We start from the raw sequence: 22,937 nt of genomic DNA, 5'->3' as shown, positions 1-22,937 counted from the left end.
GAAATTTATTAGAGTGAAAGAGAAAAAGGATTTTGCTGCCATACATTAACCTGTCAATACATGAATATGTCTTTCTCTTATCCCTGGTCGCTCGGTTTCATGTCTATAACTACTATACTATGTCTATGGTCCAAGTATTTTACGGAGGACGCCTGTGTCAAATTCTTGCTTTTTTCTGGAACTCTATGGCCTGGATGCCAGCCTTTTAAGCCAAATCTATATAACACACCTAGAGACAGGGGCAAGCTATGATGGCGGCATCTATCCAAACCTTTGACAGTTGCCAGGGCGTTTTCTAAAATTAATATTGAAAACCTGATTCTTTCAAATCTGGACATTCTTGGGCTCATTCTATTCAGAATCGACCGCATTCTCCATCCTGCCATTAAAAAAAGTCCCAAAATGTCCATTCCATTACGTCACGTTTTAGTGTGAATTTTTTATTTTATTTGTATGTACGTGACGTAGTAGAATATTTTCCTACAAATTTTTGGGACTTTTTTAACATCAGGATTGAATATGCTAGTGATTCTGAGTTGAAAGAACCCTAAAACACCAGGATCTGTGAGAATCAGGTTTTCAACATTTATTAGGGTTCCGTACCCCTAGGGTAAAAACGTGACCCTATTATTAAGGCTCCTCTGTCCGTCTGTCTGTCACCAGGCTGTATCTCATCAACCGTGATAGCTAGACAGTTGAAATTTTCACAGATGATGTATTACTGTTGCCGCTATAACAACAAATACTAAAAACCGGCCAAGTGCGAGTAGGACTCGCGCACCGAGGGTTCCGTAATTTTTAGTATTTGTTGTTATAGCGGCAACAGAAATACATCATCTGTGAAAATTTCAACTCTCTAGCTATCACGATTAATGAGATACAGCCTGGTGACAGACAGACAGACGGACAGACGGACAGCGGAGTCTTAGTAATAGGGTCCCGTTTTTACCCTTTGGTTATGGAACCCTAAAAAGTACGTTGTAACCCTCGGTGAGCGAGTCCGACTCGCATTTGTTTTAGAAAACGCCCGCCAACCCCATTAAGAATATTCTCTGAACTGAATAGAATAGAATAGTAGTAGAATAGAATAGAGTAGAATAGAATAGAGTAGAATAGAATAGAGTAGAATAAGAATGTACCTACTTCATGCTGCAGGTATGTGTAGAGTCGGTGCAGACTACGTTGGAATCGGGACTGAGGTCGGTAGGGGTAGGGTACTGCGGAGGAAAAGGTCAAAGGAAGGAAACTGAAGGCCTACCGCGAACACCAAGGTTCGCAAATTACGGGCATCTTTGTCTGTCACTCTAATTACAATTGGAGTAAAAGAGAGATGCCCGCAATTTGCGAAATTCGGTGTTCGCGGTGGGCTCTCTTCTTATACAACATTGATATAAAACTGTAGAATCTCGATTATCCGAACGCTAACTTAGTTTCACCAAAAATACGTGCCATTCTCAACCAAAAGGGTACTTATTGTCGGTTGTCAATAAGGCGCTATTTCCATACAGTTTTAATTTGAAATCAACCTTATCGACAAGCGACAATGTGGTACCATTTTGGACGATTTTCCATTTGTACCTAATGACAGTAAACCATTTTGTGACAATCAGGGTGGGTTTTTTACTGATTACAGTATTGAAGCAGCAGAAGGTGGGGAGACGCAAAGTTAGTGTCGCATTAAGGCTGGCGTCCACTAGGCTCGCCGAGGCGAATCACAATAATTCGCCTTCTATACATTTACTATGAAACTGCGTGTATTGATGAAGAGCCGCGGCGCGTCGAATCGAATTTACCATTCATAGTAAATGTATAGAAGGCGAATTATTGCGATTCGATTCGATTCGCCTCGGCGAGTCTAGTGGACGCCAGCCATACTTACATTTCATAGTTATTTTCATATTTTACTCTCAGAGTAAAATAGTACATATTAACTTTCAGTGAAAACTGTTTTGGCTAAGGTGTTAAGAGGCCCACTGATTATCAGTCTTCCGAACGATATCAGCCTATCAGTTAGAACAAAAATTTGAGTTCCAAAAAACTGAAAGGCCCCTTTAACCTTTCTATAACTTTCTTAAACTATAAGAATTATATATGCTACTTATTTCCCTAATCAATAAGATAAAATTATGGAAATGTTAAACTGCTATACATCCATTATTCGACATTCTAACAGCCAATTTATCTATGACCTCTAAGAACAAATTAAATTATTTTCTATAAAAATATTTAAATTTGTGTTTTTTCAAGTAGACACTACTATTATTTAAACTATAAACTAAAATAAATATCATATACGAAGGAAAATATGACCAAAGCCTCCAGTGTCCAGAGCTGGAATCGAACCAGCGTACCCCGTTTACCGGACAGTGACACTGGAGGCTTTGGTAATTTTTTCCTTAGTATATGACATTTATTTCAGTTTATCTATGACCTCAAAAAATTATGTTAATATGGCTAATGAAAACTAATTTGTGTCTTAGAAAAATTGTAAAACATTACAGTAGTAGTAAAAACAAGAAGTACCGATGAGGAGATAAGCTTTTTTGGAAAAAAAATCATTTTTGGTACAATCTTTTATCGCTGACTGTACTTTTCTTTCCACAGGCAACTAATATTCATCGAGACAATTCCAAAAACCTTAAACACAATTATGTTGTGTTGTTTTATCACAGAGTTCCTATGACCACCTCCTGTCTCCATCATCAGATCAGCTCGATGGTACCATAATATTGCATTGTTACCCAACTTACATATGTATGCAAATTTTCAGCTTCATCGGAAACCGGGAAGCGGGTCAAATTTAACTTGCAAGATTTGACCCATACAAACATATTTAGCTCATTGCAAGTTTATAAATAAAAGCTTGTAAAAAGCATTCTGTTATGAAAAACACAATTATCCCTACTAATATTCTTTTCATCACACTACATGTACATGGCAAGTTAATAAAAAGCTTGTAAAAACAAGATGTAAAGAGATACTCACATCGCAGACCAGGGTAAGGTCTTTTCTGCCCGATGGTCTCTTCCACCGGCATCACGAAGTCCGATGTAGAACTTATATCCCTGCTAGATGTCTGCAACATATATAAAACTATTAGCTGGAGTTGAAGTACCGTTTACAAATTAAATGTATGAAAATCTAGTATGAATTCTACACAAATGTACCAATAAAGAAAAGAACATAAAATAACAATCAAAAGTAACACTAAAAAAATGACAAACTGGACGTGCTTGTCCAGTTTGTCATTTGTCATCAAGGAGATTCAGAAGCGGAAATGGCATTGGATTGGGCATATCCTCAGGAAACCTGACACCCACCTATCCAATGATCGCCCTTAATTTGGGGTGGGCTGAGTGTATTGGGGATGGGGTGAGAGGTTACCCAAGCTGCCCAGGACCGAGTCAGTAGATGAATATGATTTGAACCTTACACCCCAGCATAGGGTAACAGGATGAGACAAAGAAGACTAAAATAATTCCATCAATTAAATCATTCATTCATTCAGTCAACGACACACAAACAATGATACAGTTTTAACCGTTCGTATGCTTAGGAGCAGGTCTGCTCCATATATATTCAACTTAAACATGAAGATGTCACGATTGTTATTTATGTGACAATTTTTTGACATGCCCATATGAAAGGTTAAAACATGTTGTGGCGAGTCAAAATCTTGTACCTGACTCAGCAAGAGAAACGTAAATAACATGTGATCTGCTGCTTAAATTAAATGATAGCGAATGTGAAATGATTTTATGTACACAATCAAAACATCTATGTTTTTCTAATAATATTGCACCCGCGGTATTTAATAGATTAACTGGTTATGAAATGAAGCAATAAATTCAAGGTAAAGATGACATAATTCATATTACTGTTACAACTTGTAACTTACAAGTTACAAGTTCAGTCTTGACACTTACCCAACTTTCAAAATTATCTGAAAAAAAAACGACAACTTTTATTAACACTATAATGAAGTAAAAACCAATTTACATGTAAGTATGAAATGCATAAACTAGCAAAATCTAAACTAGTTTATTGTGATTTTACACTAAACATACCAAAATAAAAATATTTTTATGTTACAAACCAATACACACTAGCTTTAGTTGCCAAGCGGACCCCAGGCTCCCAGGAGCCGTGACAAAAATGCCGGGATAACGCGAGGAAGATGGTTACAAACACTAGCTTATCTAAACAACGTGCGCGTTTGAATCTTTGAATAACGTCTGAACGAGCGAAAAAGGTTAACACATCAAATAGGTACTTGAAACACTTCCAAAAATATGTGGAATAAAACTTGCGAACGTTGATAAAAATTATGGACGATAAAATAAATTACAACGACTTATTTGATAACATTGTGGGTCAAAACGGATGCACAATGATGCTTTGATACGCTAGCAATGTAATTAGAGTACAATGGGACATTTATTCAACCTTATAGATATGAAACATTGAATACAAAAGTTCTGCCCATTTTAGCGCGGCATTCATGTTATGCGATTTTGATGGACGAATACATCATGTCGGATAAAGAAATTAAGTTAAAAATGTATTTAAATAATGTGGCTAGCTATTGTTTATCTTATAACAACCCGTTTACAAAACAAAAAGGTTTAAATGATATAATAACCTTTTGAAACAAGGTTATGTTTACTATTAATAAATTGGGTATTTCTGTAAATAACACGATTTACATACCGTTTTTAGTGAAATCAGTTGCATTGTCGTCCATAACACGTCGAGATTTATTTAGATTGTATCTAAATTACCAAAGATAGATATAATCTATTTTTGAAATTACAAAGAAAATTATTAATCGCACAAAAATCTGCTGTAAAAATTTCACACAACTGTCAAAGGTCAAAGCTAAATGCTTTATTTTACATAACGTCAATACTACAATGTCTATAACATGTGATTTTCTACCTTAAATCAATTCAACAAAGAATTTATATTTTTTGATTGCTAAGTTAGTTAACTCAGTAAAAAAAATTACTTCATTCGTGTCAACCCAAATGTAGTTCAATTTAGTTTTTTAACGTCATCTAGTGTCGAATAACCGTACCATTAGCTTTATTTACAAAGCTTTGTCATAGTGTGCTTACAATTTTTTTCGCTAGATGCCACGGCGGGATTTGTATCATGCAAAATGAGCCCCCGGCGTCCCGTACTAATCTGCATGTCCACCATTCTCGTCTCTCGTTTTCTTTATTTTAAACTTTTTTGCTCATAAAAATGGTACAAAAGGCGGATTTAATGCCTCATCAAACAAATGTGACGTTTTCAATCAAAAGGTATCACATTGTCGCTTACCATAAGGACGAAAATTGCTTGTATCTTTATACGAAAACCTGTCAGAGCGTCCTTATGGCAAGTGACAATGTGGTATGTGGTACCTTTTGCTTGAAAACGACACAAATATTTACACTACACATAAATAAAACATAAATTACAAATCAACTGTTTATTTCGTAATTTGTAAACTTACAGATCTACAAAAAAATTGTAAATTAATATGGCACATAAGAGAAATCAAGATTTACATTAAAAATAATATAATATTAAATAATGTATAAAATTAGGTACAAATTATTTTCTTTTATATTATGCAACAGCCTAAATATTATTTACTTATTTGCTTAAATCTCATCTTTGCTTGTCTTAATATGATAAGTGTAGCTTGCTTGCCGTTACCACCTTCGCTGCAGCGATCCGTGAAACTTCTAACAAGGCTCGGAAAAACGCCCGTCATTTTGAAAACTTAACCCTGTTCCGTACAACAGAGACTTCCTTATACCAATGTCATCAATTAAATGTGGTATTTTCTATAAAAAAGGACCTTTTTGTCGATGGTGCTTACACCATTATAGATAAACGATCCTCTGATATAAATACAATGCCGCGCGATACTGTGCGGCGTAAGCGCCATCGACAATAAGGTCCCTTTTCATAGAAAATGCCCCAAAAATAAATAAATGCCCTAATGACATCTGTAGACTGTGAACAAACATTTTCGACTCATAAATGGGTCGTACATGACCAAAAATGTATGTAATGGGCGTAATGTTAAATGACAGGCGGTTCTCCGAACCTTGATGGTAATAAAGCATATTTTGCATGGGGTCTTTTGACCCCATCCCGCAATGAACATTTCAAGATTTAGCGAAACTTTCCTTGGTGTGTTAATGCACAATAGTCCACTTTGAAGGCTTATCACATTTACCTTTATCTGGACACAGTCGGTTAAAAGTGGTTTCACTACCAAACCCTAAGATCTCACGTTCTTCTTGAATGCGGAATGTAAAAGTACTTTCATGAGTTCCTATAAAATATGAACTCCGGGAACATATTATTTGTTCTATTATCGCTATTCCCCCATCTCCGTGTAATTCTATATCTTTTCTAGTAGGTATGTATAGAAAAGGTTTATAATTAAGTATTTTTAACTGTTCTTCCAGTTTTTCTATTTCTGATTTTAATGCGTCTGTAGCTATGAAGATTTTATTAATTTTTAAATTGTTGTTTATGATTGCTTTGTCTATTTGTTTAGCTGTACCCTCAATAGATGGGACATAATCTTTTCTACCGTAAATAAAGTCTTGCCGTCTCCAGTGTACGCTTAAATATGTAGAGCATTTTGTAGTATCACAACTCAAGTTATCTGCCATATATTTTGATGCAATTTGGATGAGTTTATTGTTAAATTTCATGCTCCATCTGCAGTCCCAAAAACTTTTAGTACCATAAGAGTCGTGTAACGGTATTTCTCCGTGTGAAAACATTATTTTTTTGTCCTTCGGGTGGAGTTGTACAAGCTCCCATAGTTTGGAAATTTTCCCTTGAAATTTGACGCAAATCTTCTCTTTCACAGTTATATTGTTGTAGCCCCAAAATCCTTCGTAGTAACAGTCGTCCTTACTAATTTCCCACTTCTCTTTAAAATAGCCACCTTCAAACGCATCTTCGAAGTTTTGGAGTACGTACAATCTGTCAATGGTTAGTTTGGGAGTTCTACTCATCACCTCATACATTTCGGTTACAGGAGCATACGATTTAAGGGAGTTTAAGTCGAAAAAAGATCCCCATGGAGTCGGTTTCCGCGATATTTTCCAATGGTATAAATGATACCAAGGTGGCAAAACTAATTGCCAGTCCTTCCGTTTTCCATGCTTCTGTGCTTCGGCAAGCATTATAGCGAATCTCATGTATACATCGCGACGTAAGTTGAAGCCTTCTGGTGGATTTACATCATAGAAAATGAGCTTATGTTCGTCTACGTTGAGATCGCAACTTTTTGAGGAAGCATCACAGTAGCCAGAGTCTTGAGCAGCAGCAAATAGCAAATTTATAAACAAAACGCCAATAAACACCATCTTTTACTACTATATACTAATTTAATTAACAGTAAAAAACTAAATTCCTGAAAACAATTTAGTTATTGGAGGTTATGTTTATTTTTTATGTGAACGTCAGTTTTATTTGCTTCGTTCGGAAATAAATAGATGTCGAAAAAAAATATTAAAATCGCCAAGTCTTGGCAACTTTAAGGTGTATACCTCGCTTAAATATTACTTAAATACTTATGTGCCTTATCTGTGGCGAAATAAATGGCAACACCTAAAATCTGATGTCATTCTTGTCTGTTGAAAGCTGCTCGAATGTGGATTTTCACAGAACAAATCAATAAATAAGACCGTAATTTAGTTGTAATTAGTGAAAATGGAGTTAAATGATGTTATAGTCAACCAGCCTGTCGTTATAGATAACGTAATAACCCATATTATTATACTTTTACAACTTTTGAGACCACGAACATTTTGCTTGTATTTTACGTGTAAATTGTCTAAATTTCCTTAACAGACGGTTTTTATCATAAATAAACATTCTTAAATTTCCTTAAATAATATAGTAAACATTTGCTCCCATCGTTTTCATGAATTTATAGTCCGAAATGAGTCATCATACGTTGGCATGTCCGTAAATGTTCAATGCTAATTCCTTTGCCGGTTGCCAGGGCTCCGGTGTCATCAAAGCAGGCTTCGCTGGCGACCAGATACCAAAATGCAGATTCCCGAATTAGTAAGTAAATTTATTATTTACATTGAATTTGAGGAGTGGCAGGGCTACATAGAAAAAAAAATATACTAAATACATAGACAGGGCTACATAGAAAAAAAAATACATACATAGAAAAAAGTAGCTTATAACTGCTATAAGATTGTAAGTTTGGTTACTTTAAATACCATAAGATCAGGATATTAAGGGTGAAACAGGCAATCGTAACCACAAATCAGTCCACAACTTTTAAACTTTGTTGTAAAATCTCACCTTTGAATAATGGCTTTTCATGGTTTCAGTTTATTGTGTATGTTAAAACATTGAAGGCCTTAACTGTTAAACCTAATAAACAGAAACTATGTATGTACTGTTAAACCTAATAAATAGAAGCCCAATCTCATGGTAAAATGGGACCCTATTACTAAGACTCCGCTGTCCGTCTGGCCGTCTGTCTGTCACCAGGCTGTATCTCATGAACCGTGATAGCTAGACAGTTAAAATTTTCACAGATGATGTATTTCTGTTGCCGCTATAACAACAAATACTAAAAAGTACGGAACCCTCAGTGCGCAAGTCCGACTTGCACTTGGCTGATTTTTTTAAGTTATTACTTTATTGACAGAAGTCTAAGTCAGCGAAACAATTTGCTTAGCCCCCTGCATACATTTTTATATATTTTTATGCAAGGGTGCTGAGCTAATAGTTTTGCTGACTGTACATGTACATATTAGTATTGGACATGTCTACCATTCTTCATCAAGCCTGTTTCGATATTTTCGTAACTTTATAACCACCACCATTTGTGGCTTTTCAACTAAAAGGTACCTCATTGTCGGTTGTCAAAGGTTTGATTTCAAATAGAAGCTATATGGAAATAGCTACTTATTATCCACGCACATTTATAACATGTATCAGACAAAATGACAGCTTCTGAAGACTACAGATAAAATTTTAGACGACATTTAATTTTGCTAACCTTTTTAGCATCGGCCGACCAAAGCACATCCGCGTGATGGCGGGCGCGCTAGAAGGCGAATTATTCGTCGGGCCCCGCGCAGAGGAGCACCGAGGGCTGCTCAGCATCAAGTACCCCATGGAGCATGGAATTGTCACCGATTGGAATGATATGGAGCGAGTGTGGAACTATATTTACAGCAAGGTAAGTGACGTTAGTGTTTAAAGGAAAGTTTTCCCAATCACGCGGGAGATGGCGCTGTTACGTGCGGAGAGAATCCCTACATCGCGCATTCGTTTTTTAGGGTAAAAACGGGACCCTATTTTTTAAGACTCCGCTGTCCGTCTGTCTGTCTGTCCGTCTGTCACCAGGCTGTATCTCATGAACCGTGATAGGTACAGTTGAAATTTTCACAGATGATGTATTTCTGTTGCTGCTATAACAACAAATACTAAAAACAGAATAATATAAATGGGGCTCCCATACAACAAACGTGATTTTTTTGCTGTTTTTTTTCCGTAATGGTACAGAACCCTTCGTGCGCGAGTCCGACTCGCACTTGGCCGGTTTTTTTACCTACTTTATTTCCCATGGTTTGTGTAATTAATTAATTATAGGGTCCAGTACATTTCTGCTAGTAGGGGATCATGCAAATATGGTTCGCAATGTGTCTCACAGAATTTTCATCATGTTTTGATCTTTTGTAAGGGTAGGAGCATTAACAACATACAAAATCATGCTAGTAGTAATTATGATCAGCTGTTGTAAGATTATATTCACAAGTAACTAACTTTTGTTATTAAAAAGTTCAAGATTGATACATTTTGTACCATTACGCGGCAATCTTAAAGAGTACACACTCGTAAGCATCAGTTTATTCGTTCTAAACGTTATTACGTGTGTATAAATGACTCACAAACGCATCATTACAGTATGGCTATCTTACTTACGTTTATTTCTCATTGCCCAGGACTAAAGATAGATATAACTCCGTAATAGATGGATACAGTGTAATAAAAAAACGTGCCCCGAAAATTACGAAAATTTGATCCTCGATCAGATGGCGCCACTAGTTTTGGCCTACTCTCGTATAGAGGGCGTTGACGGTTTCGTTTGTTATTTAACAATTTTAACGCATATCAGTGAAAGAACATGGATCAAAATCATATAAAAATAATTAATGCAGACAAAAAAATCATTTATCCATAATAAATACATTTTATCGTATTTTTATACATCTGCATTTTTAGTTTTAAAGTATGTCAATAGATGGCAGTGAATTTACTGGGATTACAAAATTTACTATGACAGTACCGCTCAATCTTATTATATCCTCTTTGCCCAGGACCAACTGTCGACGTTCTCGGAGGAGCACCCGGTGCTCCTGACGGAGGCGCCCCTGAACCCGCGCCGGAACCGCGAGAAGGCCGCTGAAGTCTTCTTTGAGACCTTCAACGTGCCCGCGCTGTTTCTGAGCATGCAAGCCGTTCTCAGCTTGTGAGTATATTAGAAAGCAAGCTTAGTGTTTAAACCTCCTATAGGACAGTTTACCCAATAGTCCGGCAGATGGCGCTGTCACGAACGCCGGGAATCCTACATCGCGCTATCGTTTGTTTCCCGTGGATTCTATATTAGGTTTAGGTAGTTTCTATGTGAGTGAAGGAGAATTTGCCTCCCATATCATACATATGTGAGTCAAGGATTATTGTTGAGATTCAACGTGCCCTGCCCGCGCAGTTCCTCACTGGGGGCCTACCGCGAACCACGTTCGATTCGTTGCCTCTCTGTCGCACTTGTAAATTCGTACGTAAGTGCGACAGGGAGACAACACGTTGAACGTGGTTCGGGGTAGGCCTTCTGAGCATGCAGGGCGTTTGTAAGTGTAGAAGAAAACTAGTATTTTCACCCATATTAAACTTTAAAATGCTGTTTTCAGGGTTCCGTATCCAAAGGGTAAAAACGGGACCCTATTACTAAGACTCCGCTGTCCGTCTGTCTGTCACCAGGCTCTCATGAACTGTGAGACAGTTGAAATTTTCACAGATGATGTATTTTTGTTGCCGCTATAACAACAAATACTAAAAAGTACGGAACCCTCGATGGGCGAATCCGACTCGCACTTGTCCGGTTTTTTAGTTTTAACCGTGTGACGATAGATGGCAGTAAAGGGCCTTTTTAAAAATAAGGGTTTAAACTATAACAAACACAATCAAATTACAATAAAACTCCTTTCCTCAATTATTGTATTTTTTTTTACCCAGATACGCCACAGGGCGCACCACAGGCGTGGTCCTGGACTCCGGCGACGGCGTCACCCACGCCGTGCCCATCTACGAGGGCTTCGCCATGCCGCACTCCATCATGAGAGTAGACGTCGCAGGCCGAGACGCCACCAGATACTTGAGGTATGTGAGGAACAGTGTCGGTCCCAGGATACCTCCCTGTGGGACTCCAAGTTTGAAAGGTGACTTTCTTATTATTCTATCGCCTTAATATGTAGAGTATGTGAGTTATCTTTTTAAACATCTCAGCGCCGAACAACAAATTCTGATGTTAGTTTTTTTACGGAAAATCGGCGTTGAGACAGTATCAAAGGCCTTAGTCAAGTCTAAAAACCACTTGGACTCCGATGAAGGTGTCATACACGCCGTGCCCATCTACGAGGGCTTTTCCATCACGCGGGTAGACGTCGCAGGCCGAGACGCCACCAGATACTTGAGGTATAGCGTTGGTCTAAGAATACTTCCCTGAGGGACTCCGAAGCTTAAAGGCAACTTGTATTTTTTTATTCGCTGTTTCTGACATTGTGTTCATATTGTAAGATGTATTTTGAAACATTTAAGCACTGAACGTCAAATACCTACGGCGTAACAGATTTTTAATGGAAAAAAATAAAAACAACATGGTTATTTTTTTGATATTTTTTTATGTATTTTAATAATGTATACAACGTGTAATATCTCCGGTGTTGCAGGCGTCCATAGGCTACGGTAGCTGCTTACCATCAGGCGGGCCGTATGCTTGATTGCCACCGACGTGGTATAAAAAATAAAAAAACGTTATTCTTATTTATGAAATCACTTGTACATTTCAGACTCCTCCTCCGAAAAGAAGGCGTGAACCTCCGCACTTCCGCTGAGCTGGAGATAGTGAAGGCCATCAAGGAACGCGCCTGCTACCTCTCCCCCAATCCTCTTAAAGAGGAAACACTGGACACAGAACGAGCGCAGTACACTCTACCCGACGGAACACAGTTAGAGGTAAAAAATAAAAATACACACACACACACACACACACACAACAGTATGCTTGATCCAACTATGACTTTTTTATACTATGTCGGTGGCAAACAAGCATACGGTCCGCGTGATGGAAAGCGGTCACCGTAGGCTATGGACGCCTGCAACTCCAGAGGTGTTACATGCGCGTTGCCGACCCTAACACTCCTCTCCCTCGAGCTCTGGCAACCTTACTCACCGGCAGGAACACAACACTATGAGTAGGGTCTATTTGCCTGCGGTTTTCTGTAAGGTGGAGGTCATTCCCTAGTTGGGTTCTGCTCTAGATCTGAAACAGGGATGTTGCGGTTGCCGATTTTTTGACATCCGCGGAAGCGGATGCAGATGCGAATTTTTAAAGGCTCACATCCACGGATGCGGATGTCGAGATTAGGCACATAAAAAACGTCAAAAATTTTAGTATTTGAACAAGAATATAGGTGCCCCACAATCGCATTACTATACTAAAGTCCAAATAAAACAAACTTTTCACTTATTGTCGCTGTCCGTCATAGGCTAAAGTGCTCGATCGACGAATCACAAAAACGAAACGAGAGTCCTATTGGCTAATGACGAAATTACCATGCACTTACGCCGCCGCTAAGACGTTCCTGTACCTACCTGTTCCACATCTGCATCCGCATTAAGCTCCGCATCTATTTTATGCGGATGCGGATGTTGAAAATAATGCGGAGTTCCGCGGTTGCGGATGCGGATGCGAATATTCGCAACATCCAAACTATGAATACAAACATCCTATGACGTTGTTTATGATTGTATTCTATTGTAGTTCGGGCGATTTTCCGCAACTCGACGACTTGCGCCTATTTTGCGTGACATGGGGGGGGGGGGCTAGTCCTGCTGGCCCAGCTCCTCGAGGAATCCTATCAAACCTTTGATGTTGAGTAGGACCTCGGGGAGGTCTCTCGGGGATCCGAGATGTTTTGCCCTGTATGGGGCCACTCCGCTGCATTCCAGCACCATGTGAGAGGCTGTTTATTCTGTCTCCATGCATCCTCTGCATAGAGGTCTGTGTCATCTGTTATAAAAGGATGTTTGTTAAATAGTCCATGACGTGTTATGACACTGGTTACCATGCTCAGTCGGGTCTTCCCTAGTTGAAGGAGCACCCTTTGGGGGCTTTCCGTTGATGCCAGGAATGGCTTGTTTGGTCAAACATTGTTTATGAATATTAGTATGTTGTTGTTCACAGATCGGTCCGGCGCGGTTCCGGGCACCGGAGGTGTTGTTCCGACCGGACCTCATCGGAGAAGAGTGCGAAGGTGACAGATGCTTATATTAATGCATGTATATGCTTTATTGTATACAAGGTGTTTAAAAACTAAGTGCATTCCCGTTGCCAGGGAGGTTTTGGGATTATACTGAGCAACTTTTACTAGGACACAAAATCGCGAAAAAAAATTTGTTTCTCATACATCTTGGCTGGTCCATATTCTATGGGAGGGTAAATTTTTTTTTCGCGATTTCGGGGTTGGTCGCATAGTAAAAGTTGGTCAGTATAATCCCAAAACCTCCCTGGCAACGGGAATGCACTTACTTTTTAGCCACCCTGTATATGCTTTATTATATACCAAAGACCTAATATGTAACTCCGTATAAGATGAATACAGTCTAAGGAAAAAACGTGCCTCGGAAATCAAGAAAATTTTATTCTCGCACAGATGGCGCTACTACCAGAACCAACCTTTGGCCTATTCTCGACTAGATGGCGTTGACGATTTCGTTTGTTATTTAATAATTTTAACACATATCAGTGAAAAAACATGGGTCAAAATCATATAAAAATAATAAATATAAATAAAAAAAAACATTAATCCATATATATATATATATATATATATATTTTTGGATATTGTTGCTTTTAATCGTGTGTCGATAGTTGGCAGTAAATTTACTGTGACTACAAAATTTACTATGACAGTACCCCTCTATTCTATATATTCTCTTTGATAGAACAAAGGCGAACTTATCTCTAGCCCCCATATAAAGTAATATTAGTGTAAAGTAACTTACTGACTTTGGTTGTCTGTGTGCTTTGTGGCTATAAATTCATAAATAAATAATTGCTTCATTCAGACAAATTGTTCCAAATTTGTTATTTAGACAAAAAATATTTAGTTCGACCGAAGATTCGGTTTTGGCCAAAAAATCATGTTTCGGCTGATTATTCGGTTTCGGCATGTTTCGGCCAAAAAACTTACTGTTCACTGAGTTCACTAATACAACATTTCTCCCGCAGGGCTCCACGAGGTCCTAATGTTCGCCATTCAGAAGTCGGACATGGACCTCCGTAAGGTCCTCTACCAGAACATAGTGCTCTCCGGGGGCTCCACTCTCTTCCGGGGCTTCGGAGACCGCCTACTGGCGGAGATACGGAGGCTGGCTCCTAAGGATATGAAGATCAGGGTAAGTCACGTACTCAGTGGCGTAACTAGGGAGGGGGGCAGGGGGGGCAAGTGCCCCGGGCGCCATCCAAGGGGGGGCGCCAAAATGGGCAAAAGGCAGCAGCAGGGAAACTTTTGTCAGTCGTCAGGGGGCGCAAATTTGGTGACTGCCCCGGGCGCCATATCCTCTAGCTACGCCCCTGTACTAGTAATGAATAAGTTTTTTGTGAATAAAAATATTTTTGCTACAAGCTTCTATCGAGGAAAGTAATATTCTTTTAAGAGTCCCCGGCAAGCTCGGCCGAATTGCACCTTCCCATACAAACGTAGTTCCGCTCTCATTTTAAAACTACGTGTTGGATTGTAATGAAACTTTGCACATACAACGACATGAGGTATATCTAGGCCTGTAATTAGTTTATATATCTGTCAAAGGACTATCATTTCAAACATAGACAGAGAGAATCATACTATCTTTATCTTACACTAGTATTAGCACCCAAAAGAAAAGGATGAGTATAGTTTTTTTTCTTATTTTACTGACAATTTGGTTTGACCAACTATAGCTCCAGTTTATAAAACAAACGTAATAGAGCAAAAGCAAGTTTTGCGTGAAAAACTTAAATTCGCTGTATTTTTTTAACTATTCAATTAAATTCAAATAATAATACCATAGATTAACTTATACTAGAGCGGTACTGTCATAGTAAATTTTGTAACCCCAGTAAATTCACTGCCATCTGTCGACACACTTTAAAACTAAAAATGAAGATTTATAAAAATACGATAAAATATAATATTGTCTTCGGTTACCGCGATAGTTACTCATGAAATAAAACCCCGTCACCCGTCACCCGTTGACCACGAACGCTGTAAAGGGTTCGAAACGTCGGGATGTATTATAAATTCAATATACGCGATATAATCCGTTTTCATAGTTTTATTTCACGATAAAATGTATTTAAATATAGATAAATGCTTTTTTATTTGCATTAATTATTTTTACGATTTTGACCCATGTTCAGTCACTGATATGCGTTAAAATTGTTAAATAACAAACGAAACCGTCAACGCCATTTATACGACAGTTGGCCAAAACTAGTAGCGCCCTCTGAACGAGAATCAAATTTTCTTGATTTTCGAGGCACGTTTTTTCGTTAGACTGTATCCATCTATTACGGAGTTATATCTATCTTTGATAATACTATGGTATCTGAAGCTACATAAACTAATTACAGCTAGAGACCTTATCTTATTGTAAGTACAAAGTTTCAGAGCAATCTAGCTAGTCGTTTTAAAATGAGAGCGTAACTACGTTTGTATGAAGAACCGAGCTTGTTAAGGGTCCCCCTTAACAGGAGACTACTTTTAACAAACCTAAACAGAATTAGGTCTCGTTGTTTTATCACAGAGTTCCTATGACCATCTCCTGTCTCCATCATCAGATCAGCTCGATGGTAGCATAATATTGCATTGTCATCCGACTTACATGTAAGAAGAATAAGAATAAGAATATATTTATTTAAAAGAAAAAACCTTAATAATATTCGACAATATCCAGTGGCCCCACACTAGGCAATGCCTGTCACGTGGTAGCCGGGTTCGCATTAAACAACCAAAGGTTAAGTAAAAAACTAGGTGACATTAATAGAAGTAATAATTAAAGAAATTAAGTAATTTAAAGAAAGAAAATTAAAGAAAAGCTTTGTCTCTGTGTGTGTGTGTGTGTGTGTAAGTGTGTGTGTGTGTGTATGTGTGTGAGTGTGTGTTGGGTTGCGCATGTATTAAGGCTACAGAGATTGTTAGCATACGTAAGTGATTAGGTGACGACCTTCATCAGCATTTCAGTTTGACTATAGTTAAGACCTTTCAACCAGTTCTTAATTACGAATTTTGCTTCAAGAGGAGACTTTTTAGATGTGTATGCAAATTTTCAGCTTCATCGGAAACCGGGAAGTGGGTCAAATTTAACTTGTAAGATTTGATTGTAGACAACGGGACAGTTGGAACTAAATAAAAGCTTGTAAAATTAGGTTATTTCATATTTATATTAATATTTCGTCAGGGGTGCGAAACTCCTCGCTTCGGGCAAACTCGGCTCCGTTCGGCTCAGCATTGCTCCGAGCAATTATTAGGGTTGGCACAACTTGACGTCCCTTTGCGTGCACGACCACAGATAAGATAATGACCTGAATTTTGACAACCCTAAATAGCCGAAAGGGATAGTGCCATATAATAGAAAGGGACATCATGATTCGACCCTGAACCGCTGTCAAACTTCGTAGTTTGGTATTAATATTATTTATTATGTGATTTCGTTTGCAGATCTCAGCGCCACAGGAGCGCCTGTACTCCACATGGATAGGGGGTTCGATTCTGGCCTCACTCGACACGTTCCGCAAGATGTGGGTCTCCAAACGCGAATACGACGAGGAGGGACACCGCGCCGTGCACAGGAAAACGTTCTAATCATTCTACTCGACGACAGATGGCGCTAGTAGTATTGAACATCTTTCTGATTACGCTTTTCGACGATAGATGGCGCTAGTAGTATATAATGTCATCTATAAATTGTAACACTGGAGTCCGTCTGAGCCAACTGCACCTACTTTTACAAAACAAAGCGTGGAAATGTAATATTAAGGCTACTTACACGTGAAACTGTTGGTAAAACTACTGTCACGAAATCAATTTTATGTAAATTCCGCTTTAATATGTGACATTCTCGATCAAAAGGCACCACTTTGTCGCTTACCATAAAGACGAAATTTGCTTGTATCTTTATACAAATAACCTGTCAGAGCGTCTTATTACAAGCGACAATGCGGACAATGTGGTTCCTTTTGATCTAGAACGTCACATTACAACTATCTTATCTTGAACGGCATATTGGGAGTAGACATGAGTAGTTCGCGAATGAAAGATTCAAATGAAGTACTTCACTTGATGTCACTCTTTCATTCACTAGTTCAGTTAGGATTTATTTAGTTCTTTACTTCAGCAGTTGAGTTTAATTATCTTTTCATTTACTTGCTCATTCGCTTAGAGAGTGACAAGGACGCCACGTTTAAACCTTGATTCATAAATTCATTTATTTGAGTGATTCATATTGACTGAAATTATCAATCGAATCCTTCATTCAACTCAATATATCCGCGAATGAGAGAGAAAACCAGTACTGTTGATATAGATGAATCTTTTGAGCTACTGAACTAAACTGAACTAGTGAACTAAAAGAGTGAAGTACTTCACAGCGTATGAAAGATGCATATCAATCTTTTCTTTTTAGTGACACATTTTGCTCATGACTATTTGGGAGTGCAAAAATATGCACCCCGCTTACAAAAATTTATATAAATATATTTAATAGGATAAAGAGTATTAAACAAAAGCCACCTTATTAAACTGCGGGATCACACCGTTAGTTAGTTTGCGGTGGGTACAGCGACATCTAGCGGGGAATTTGAGAAACTCACTTCCTTTTACCCCAAACCAGTGCGTAGTTTGGATTTCATATAAAATTCTTTGTGACAAAGTCGGTAAGATGACTTCTCTTATAGCACAACTACTAATAATGTTATTGCTTGTTAAATTCTTTAATATATTAAACCCATTCATTGCCGAAGATGCGAATTCGCGTCACGAAACTTGGTAATTGTAATCGGCAATTAATGTGTGTGTGTGTGTGTGTGTGTGTGTGTGTGTGTGTGTGTGTGTGTGTGTGTGTGTGTGTACTACTAGCGCCATCTAGTAACAGGTGGCGAAACAACGGTAACTTAGTACTGTTGTCTATATATAGTATAGCAACTACCATAGAGTAACTTATACTAGAGCGGTACTGTCATAGTAAATCTTGTAACCCCAGTAAATTCACTGCCATCTGTCGACACACTTTAAAACTAAAAATAAATATTTATAAAAATACGATAAAATGTATTTAAATATGGATAAATGATTTTTTTGATTTGCATTAACTATTTTAATGATTTTGACCCATGTTCTTTCAACGATATGCGTTAAAATTGTTAAATAACAAACGAAACCGTCAACGCCATCTGTACGACAGTAAGCCAAAGCTAGTAGCGCCCTCTGAACGAGAATCAAATTTTCTTGATTTTCGAGGCACGTTTTTTCCTTAGACTGTATACATCTATTACGGAGTTATATCTATCTTTGCAACTACTAATAATGTTATTGCTTGTTAAATTCTTTAATATATTACCCATTCATTGCCGAAGACGCGAATTCGCGTCACGGAACTTGGTAATTGTAATGAGGGCTATCGTTTTTTTGCTCACCAGTTGGCGCCTCTGTTAATGGTGGTCCAAAAGACTAAAGAACAGCTGTCAGTCATTGAAGTGACAAGTGACATTTGACATTTCGAACTATGGAAAAGACCACCATCTACACTAGCGCCCCTAGCGGCGAATTCATACGCGTTAGCCCTCATTGGCAATAAATGTGTAAATACTACTAGCGCCATCTAGTAACAGGTGGCGAAACAACGGCAACTTAGTACTGTTGTCTATATGTAGCAACTACTAATAATGTTATTGCTTGTTAAATTCTTTAATATATTAAACCCATTCATTGCCGAAGATGCGAATTCGCGTCACGAAACTTGGTAATTGCAAAGTTATATCAAAGATAGATATAACTCCGTAATAGATGGATACAGTCTAAGAAAAAAACGTGCCTCGAAAATCAAGAAAATTTGATTCTCGTTCAGAGGGCGCTACTAGCTTTGACCTACTGTCGTATAGATGGCGTTGACGGTTTCTATTGTTATTTAACAATTTTAACGCATATCAGTGAAAGAACATAGGTCAAAATCATAAAAATAATTAATGCAAATAAAAAAAATCATTTATCCATATTTAAATACATTTTATCGTATTTTTATAAATCTTCATTTTTAGTTTTAAAGTGTGTCTATAGATGGCAGTGAATTTACTGGGGTTACAAAATTTACTATGACAGTACCGCTCTAGTATAAGTTACTCTATGGTTATATCTATGTTTGGTAATTGTAATCGGCAATTTATGTGTACTACTAGCGCCATCTAGTAACAGGTGGCGAAACAACGGCAACTTAGTACTGTTGCCTATATATTAGCTATTTTAATGAAAGACATTCAGTGCAATCGTGTTAAAACATGAGAGAAAGCGTTTATCTCTGTTGCATAATTGTATGAGTGAATGTTTAACTTATATGTGTATGTCAAAATGCTTATGTACAAGCTGATATTAAAGTATATTCACGTCACATCCATACTTAATATTATAAATGCGAAAGTGTGTCTGTATGTCTGTCTGTTACCTCTTCACGCTTAAACCGCTGAACCGATTTAGTTGAAATTTGGTATAGAGATAGTTTAAGCCCCGGGGAAGGACATAGGGAATTTTTTATCCTAGAAATCATCCTTTAATGGGGTGAAAAGGGGGGTGGAAGTTTGTATGGGAAATTGATAAAAAGCAGATTGGATAAAAAATAAGCTACACAAATTACTTACTCCACGCAGATGAAGTCGCGGGCAAAAGCTAGTATATTAATATGCTTATTATATTCATCACTTTCAGTACGAAATTATGAGTTCAATACATACATATTATTATAATGTGGCTATGAAACTTAAAAAATGCCCCAAAGAGAGTGCTGACAGTAAATAAATATCTTTATTTCGGAAAACTAAAAATTCCATAAAACATAAATCTGTCGCTCGAGGGGTTAAGAGGAAAGGGGGCGGCCGCTTCTCCATACAAACGTAGTCACCATTTTCCTCTCTGAATATTGCCATAATGGAAAATGTTTTTACATAAATTGATGTATTATATTAATCATAGCCCTATGTTTGACTTTTTTCGATTTTTTGATTAGGAGCGAAAAACAGATTTCATACAAATTTATAAAATGCTCCTAGCTCTTATAATAATTAAAACTTCGAAATAAATCAAAGGTAGCTGTGGCTGATATACAACAAATTGTAATTTTAATAATGTTAATACCCAGAGAGGAAATACTTTGGCAATATAACTTATTTAAAAAGCATTGAACTCCAATTTTGTATGAGATCGATCCTTTGCGACTATATTTTTCAAATTTGTCGCCATTTCCTACTGCTACTGACAAAGCTTGCCAGAGCATATGTATAGTCAAGTTGACGTTCCATATTTGAATTTCTGTAAATTCCATATTCTAAAGCTATAGTCGGTCAAACAACTTTGTTAGTAGGAAAAGGTGCGAAATTCAAATTTTCTCTGGGACGATTATCCTTCGCGCCCATATTTTTTAAATTTGCCGCCTTTTCTACTGACGAAAATGGCTTGCCAGACTATACCTAGACCAACTAGACGAATGGCACTACTAAAACTTTAACCTTTTCAACGCCGTGTCAAACACAAAAGCTGTCACTCGGACGCCACGTCACCGGAGTGTCAAAACTGAAATTGAACTTTATGCACATGCACGTAGGTCTATGTTGCTCTGTGGTCTGTGACCGATTAATCCGTCTTTGGCGTTGGACCTGCGGTGCCGATATATCCGTCATTGGCGTCCAAAAGGTTAATTTGGCGATATTTTTGTACTAACATTAAAATTGGCATTAAGGATCATGATATGTCACCCTGTATATTAGTTAAAAGAGTTAAGATAATTTATATCTCTAAATAATATTTTAAATATTAAAAAAGCTGCTAAAATTATGTGCTCACTTTCTTTGCAAATATGTGAATTATAGTATCTTTAGTTAGTTATAAGCATGGATTTAGTATTTAATGTTATAAGCATTTTTTGTATTTGAATTAAATTATTTTTTCTCGAACTATTTGTTTTAGTAAGGTCTAGAAAAAATACCTATCCTACAGACTTAAGGCTGGTATTTCACTTGTCCAATGTCATTGACATACTCTCTCATTAAGCAAAACGTGAGACGCAAATACCAACTTTCGACTATTTAGGGTTGTCAAAATTCAAGTCATGATCTCATCTGTGGTCGTGCACGCAAAGGACGTCAAGTTGTGTCCGAAAGTGCCCGAAAGGAGCAGTGTCCCACCCAAGGCCCTGACACTCTTTGATAGAGAAAGATAGTCTTATTGCGATTCCTATAAGAGGAAAGAGAAAATAGTGCCATGCTTTGTCCTTGTCACCGACCGGGTGGCATCATAGGTAGAAGGCGATGGCGAAATACCGAAATTCATAAGAGTGAAAGAGAATAAATCCTTTGCTGCCCAAATTTTATATGAATATTCTTTCACATACCCCCCGGTCGCTCGGTGGCGCGTCTATAACTACTTGTATATACTATGTCTATATCATTCTATATTTATCTTATCTGCCTTCACCAAATGCGTCAAGCGCGAGTAAAGGCCCCAAAAATTCATCGGAGTCTTACTCCATCATTAAAAAAATATGCATCAGAATAAAAGTAAACAGGACTTACACATTTAAGGTAATAACTCGTTAGCTAGTTTCCGCATCTATCAGCGCCATCTAGTAACTGATTTGAACATCTTGCAACCATCCAATATGTAAAATGGCGATTTGAGGAAAAGGGAAACCACGAGCACACAAAATCATATTAAAATAATAAATACAAATAAAAAAATCATTTATCCATATATATGTATATGTCTGGCAATAAAGAGTAGAAATTAAAGTGGCAACAATTAAAGTCCCGTTTTTCTTAGATTGATTTGAAAGGGACGACACTACAGTGTTGCCACTTTTTAATATCTACTCTTTTTTTGCCAGACTGTACATTTTTAGTTTTAATCCTGTGTCGATAGATGGCAGTAAATTTACTGTGACTACAAAATTTACTATGACAATAACCCATAGACCTAGCATTACATAGATAAGCTATACGCGTGCGCCCGTGAGATGCCCGTGAGGGGCAGCATACGTAATGCGACAATATGATTGGTCGATTAGATTTGTAGCCCACCACAAACCATACAAATTTACGGCAGGGAATAAAAAAAAAGTGAGACTGTGACAAGGACAAACAATAACAGCTTTCTCTGCTACTTCTACTGAAAGATACATAAGGCTATCCCGTTCGGTCATTTCCCCCCAGTCCCCCCACCCCTCATGACGATCCAGTTTTTTTGCTAGCGGTATTTTGAAATGTAAACTAGCCAACAAATTGTTAAATGAAAACCCTCTGGGTTGGAAGGTCAGATGGCAGTCCCTTCGTAAAAACTAGTGCCTACGCCAATTCTTGGGATTAT

At 37.8% G+C, this 22,937-nt stretch overlaps 3 protein-coding genes across 3 annotated transcripts in view; 1 reads left to right on the top strand and 2 right to left on the bottom strand.

The window, feature by feature from the left end:
• Positions 1-4,827, bottom strand: part of LOC134752028 (double-stranded RNA-specific editase Adar) — a 55,224-nt gene extending 50,397 nt beyond the window's left edge. The window contains exons 1-2 of the mRNA XM_063687588.1: positions 4,711-4,827; positions 2,986-3,093 (exon numbers count right to left, since the gene is read on the bottom strand). Coding sequence (XP_063543658.1) covers positions 2,986-3,093; positions 4,711-4,744 — 142 coding nt within the window. The 5' untranslated portion in view covers positions 4,745-4,827. The remainder of the gene's footprint in view (positions 1-2,985; positions 3,094-4,710) is intronic.
• A 708-nt stretch (positions 4,828-5,535) lies between these two features.
• Positions 5,536-7,466, bottom strand: LOC134752228 (GDP-fucose protein O-fucosyltransferase 2). The gene has a single exon (XM_063687851.1). It carries the CDS (start codon positions 7,383-7,385, stop codon positions 6,195-6,197), a length of 1,191 nt encoding a protein of 396 aa, XP_063543921.1. The 5' UTR covers positions 7,386-7,466; the 3' UTR covers positions 5,536-6,194.
• A 146-nt stretch (positions 7,467-7,612) lies between these two features.
• On the top strand, positions 7,613-21,530 carry LOC134752006 (alpha-centractin). Its single transcript, XM_063687559.1, has 9 exons — positions 7,613-7,779; positions 8,027-8,091; positions 9,055-9,229; positions 10,371-10,522; positions 11,287-11,430; positions 12,120-12,285; positions 13,517-13,586; positions 14,564-14,730; positions 17,034-21,530. Exons 1-9 carry the CDS (start codon positions 7,732-7,734, stop codon positions 17,175-17,177), a joined length of 1,131 nt encoding a protein of 376 aa, XP_063543629.1. The 5' UTR covers positions 7,613-7,731; the 3' UTR covers positions 17,178-21,530.
• The last annotated feature ends 1,407 nt before the right edge of the window (positions 21,531-22,937 follow it).

Source organism: Cydia strobilella, chromosome 24 (genome assembly GCF_947568885.1).
Source record: "Cydia strobilella chromosome 24, ilCydStro3.1, whole genome shotgun sequence".
NCBI lineage: Eukaryota > Metazoa > Arthropoda > Insecta > Lepidoptera > Tortricidae > Cydia > Cydia strobilella.
This window is presented reverse-complemented; position numbering and strand designations above follow the sequence as displayed.

Excerpts from the sequence above, each read along its gene's own strand:
- LOC134752228 (XM_063687851.1), bottom strand. The coding sequence starts at position 7,385 with ATGGTGTTTATTGGCGTTTTGTTTATAAATTTGCTATTTGCTGCTGCT.
- LOC134752006 (XM_063687559.1), top strand. The coding sequence starts at position 7,732 with ATGGAGTTAAATGATGTTATAGTCAACCAGCCTGTCGTTATAGATAAC. Across the intron at positions 7,780-8,026 it reads AGCCTGTCGTTATAGATAAC|GGCTCCGGTGTCATCAAAGC; the intron begins GTAATAACCCAT and ends GCCGGTTGCCAG. Across the intron at positions 8,092-9,054 it reads AAATGCAGATTCCCGAATTA|CATCGGCCGACCAAAGCACA; the intron begins GTAAGTAAATTT and ends TAACCTTTTTAG.